General features: G+C 32.4%; 1 protein-coding gene across 1 annotated transcript; it reads left to right on the forward strand.

Annotated features, from left to right (window-relative positions):
- The first annotated feature begins 1,725 nt into the window (after window positions 1–1,725).
- Window positions 1,726–2,685, forward strand: LOC103736328 (olfactory receptor 10AG1-like). Its single transcript, XM_008835810.2, has one exon. The coding sequence runs from the start codon at window positions 1,750–1,752 to the stop codon at window positions 2,683–2,685; it is 936 nt and encodes a 311-aa protein (XP_008834032.1). The 5' UTR covers window positions 1,726–1,749.
- The last annotated feature ends 606 nt before the right edge of the window (window positions 2,686–3,291 follow it).

Below are 3,291 nucleotides of genomic sequence, written 5' to 3' on the forward strand. Positions count from 1 at the left end.
GAGAAACTGAAGTGCCATGCTTGAAATTTTTTTATTATCTAAAAGGTAAAAAGTGAAAATTTAAACTCATGGATAGGTAAAAAGTCTCAAGTGGCAATGATAACCAAAAAACACAAGTTTGATCAATTTAGGATTCTCAGAAACTCATTAGAAATATTTTTTTCTGACTCAGTGGATACACAGGAGAACATGATCCCGAAGGTATGTGTGTGTTTCTGTCTATATTTAAGAGCAGTTGAACATTTAATCAAATATAATTATTGTGGAATTACTGAGACTTCTTGAGAAAAAGAAGATAACATTTACCATAGAGTTTAAAAACTCATTTTCCCTCTCATAAACTGTTTCCTGAAAATCTTTTTGGGTAAGCTGTAATTATAGTGTTTCAATAGTTTAGGTAAGAATTGCTCTAAATTTGTGGATTGAGATCATTTGATAATATAGAAAACATGAAATTCTGAATGTTTCATTGAAAAAAAAGCTACTATCTATAACTCATGTACCCCTACTCTTGTTATTAAACAAAATTAGGTATATGTGAAATAATGGTCTATTAATGGCCATAAAATGCTGAGCATAACCGATCCTATCTCAGAGACAATGGTATTTACAGTAAAATCATTTATTTCAGATATTGAGAAAGTGCACAAATAGAAATTTGAAAAGAGCTTATTTGACTCAATTCATTTATTCATTTAAATCACAAATTTATGGGATTAGAAGTGGTACAGGTCATAAAGACATGAGAAATCAGGGAAATACATGAATATTTACATTGAGAACTTATATAAGAAACATGAAAGTGTGACGAGCACTGAAAAATAATGTTGATTCCTTCATATAGGATGATATTAAAATAATGAAGAAAGTTTAATTAATATTTCTTATCATTTTGTTTTTAACTCATTTCAAGATGCTTGACTAACTTGTATAGACAGAATATGTAATAGAAATTCAGTTTTCCATATATCATCATATAAGGACAATAAAATAAACAAACCACACTGGAATAAAAGTGAATTATGTAACAAAGTGGAAACTCTCATACTTAGCTAAATATGACAGTGCCCTACAAGGACATTGTGTTTTGATAAAGCGGTTAATTTATATTTTAATACATGATATGGTAGGTACTTATGGAAGATTTTTGAGCAATGATTTTATATTTAATCTTTAGTTCTTATTCTCATAAATTACATAAGAACTATGAAAGACAGCAATAATAAATGCAATTATTTTCTTGTTGACAGGAATTAATTTAATATAAATGGGCAACTGTTTTATAAAAGGACAAACTCAAGCTCACTTTGAGTAAGAATTAAAGACAAATTTCAAGGGAAGACTTTAGATTGAAAAAATATTTTGGAAATGGATGTCTATATCAACAAAGAAATACGCATGGACAAAAATACAGGAGGTATGTATTTAACTGTAGCTCACTGATAAAATAAGAAAATAATGTATTCTCATAATGTTATCTCATAGTAATGAATAATTAGCAATAACTGGTAAACAAATTAAATCTAATAAAATAAAATTTTTCTCTTGAGTTCATTTCAATTGCATCTTAGTTCACTTATAGTGTAACAAATCTTATCAGAAACAAACCAAAGTAATGGGGAAGAGTAATTTAAGAACAAATACAACCATAATAATGCATGTATTTGAGTCAACACAAAAATCAGTGTATTTGAATAAAATGAATGAATAAAGCATGCTGAATTTATCATATCTGCAGATGTAAAGCATATGAAAACAGAAAAATCAAATATCACAATGATGGAATTTATTCTCCTGGGGTTTTCTGATGTTCCCCATCTCAAGTGGATTCTGTTTGGAATATTTTTCCTCATGTATTTGATTATTCTGATGTGCAACAGCATTATAATTCTAGTAACAAGAATTGACCCTGCTCTTCAGACACCAATGTATTTTTTCTTAAGCAACTTTTCTTTTGTGGAAATCTCTTGTGTGACAGTCACTATTCCAAGAATACTCACGGATCTTGTTGCCCAAAACGGAAACATCTCTTTGTTAACCTGTGCAATACAGCTGTGGTTTTTCTTTATATTTGCAGGGATTGAGTGCCTCCTCCTAACAGTGATGGCCTATGACCGCTATATGGCCATTTGTAAGCCTTTGCTCTATGCTCTGATGATGAACCACAGGATGTGTGTACAGCTGGTGGCTGCCTGCTGGGTCACCGTCATTCCACTTGTGACTGGACAAACGTACCAGATTTTCTCATTGCCCTTTTGTGGATCTAACAGAATTAATCACTTCTTTTGTGACATTCCACCTATCCTAAGTCTTGCTTGTGGGGACACATTTGTGAATAATTTAGCAATCTTCCTTGCTTCTGCAGTGTTTACCATGGTTCCATTTGTGTTGATCACTGTCTCCTATGGAAAAATCATCTTCAGCATTCTGAAGCTGTCTTCAGCTGGAGGGAGGTCTAAAGCCTTCTCCACCTGCTCCTCTCATCTGATAGTTGTGGTCTTATTCTATGGAACATGTGCTATTACTTACATACAACCCAATACCAAAGCATCTGATGGAATTGGAAAAGTACTGTCTCTTTTCTACACTGTTTTCATCCCACTGTTGAATCCAATTATATACACTTTGAGGAACAAGGAGATCTCAGCAGCACTGAGGAAACTGCCACAGAAGTTATTAATATAGGAATATGCCATTACAGAATTTCCCATTTATGTGTTCCAATCGTGACCATATTGTGAATAAATGTGTCTTTTGTCAAAGGACACTTGTTTGACTGAGTTTAAGACTTCAGAGTCTTATTTATTTCAGCTACAAACAGCTAATTTCTGAGAATACGCATACCTATTAATAGTCACACAAATTTAAGAAAAACAAATGAGAAGTAATGAAAAGTAGGTTAATGTCACAGAACCATTGATTTTTTTATTTTATAGCATAAGCTTTTCAATTTTTAGTAGATATATATGTATTTCAATAGATATTTATTGAGCTTTTGTTCATTTCATATATCTTAATCATATTTAGACCCCCGTTTACTATCCACATTTCCCAATGTCCCCAGCAATGGATTTCATGTATTCTGCTACATATGTTAGACCTGTGTACCCAAAAGTCCCTCAGCACAAGTTCATTCACTGGATTCTACTGAGCCTATCCAGAGCTACCCCTTTAAAGATGATCAACTCCCTCACTCAGCAGTAATCAGTTGCTGATAACCATTTGGCTAACGTAGTGCCTACTGCCTATTTCCAGTTCTATACTGGATTTTAGTCTAATTGAATTTGCATT

The sequence above is a fragment of the Nannospalax galili genome, unplaced genomic scaffold, assembly GCF_000622305.1.
Source record: "Nannospalax galili isolate Female #2095 unplaced genomic scaffold, S.galili_v1.0 scaffold1678, whole genome shotgun sequence".
NCBI classification, from domain to species: Eukaryota; Metazoa; Chordata; class Mammalia; order Rodentia; family Spalacidae; genus Nannospalax; species Nannospalax galili.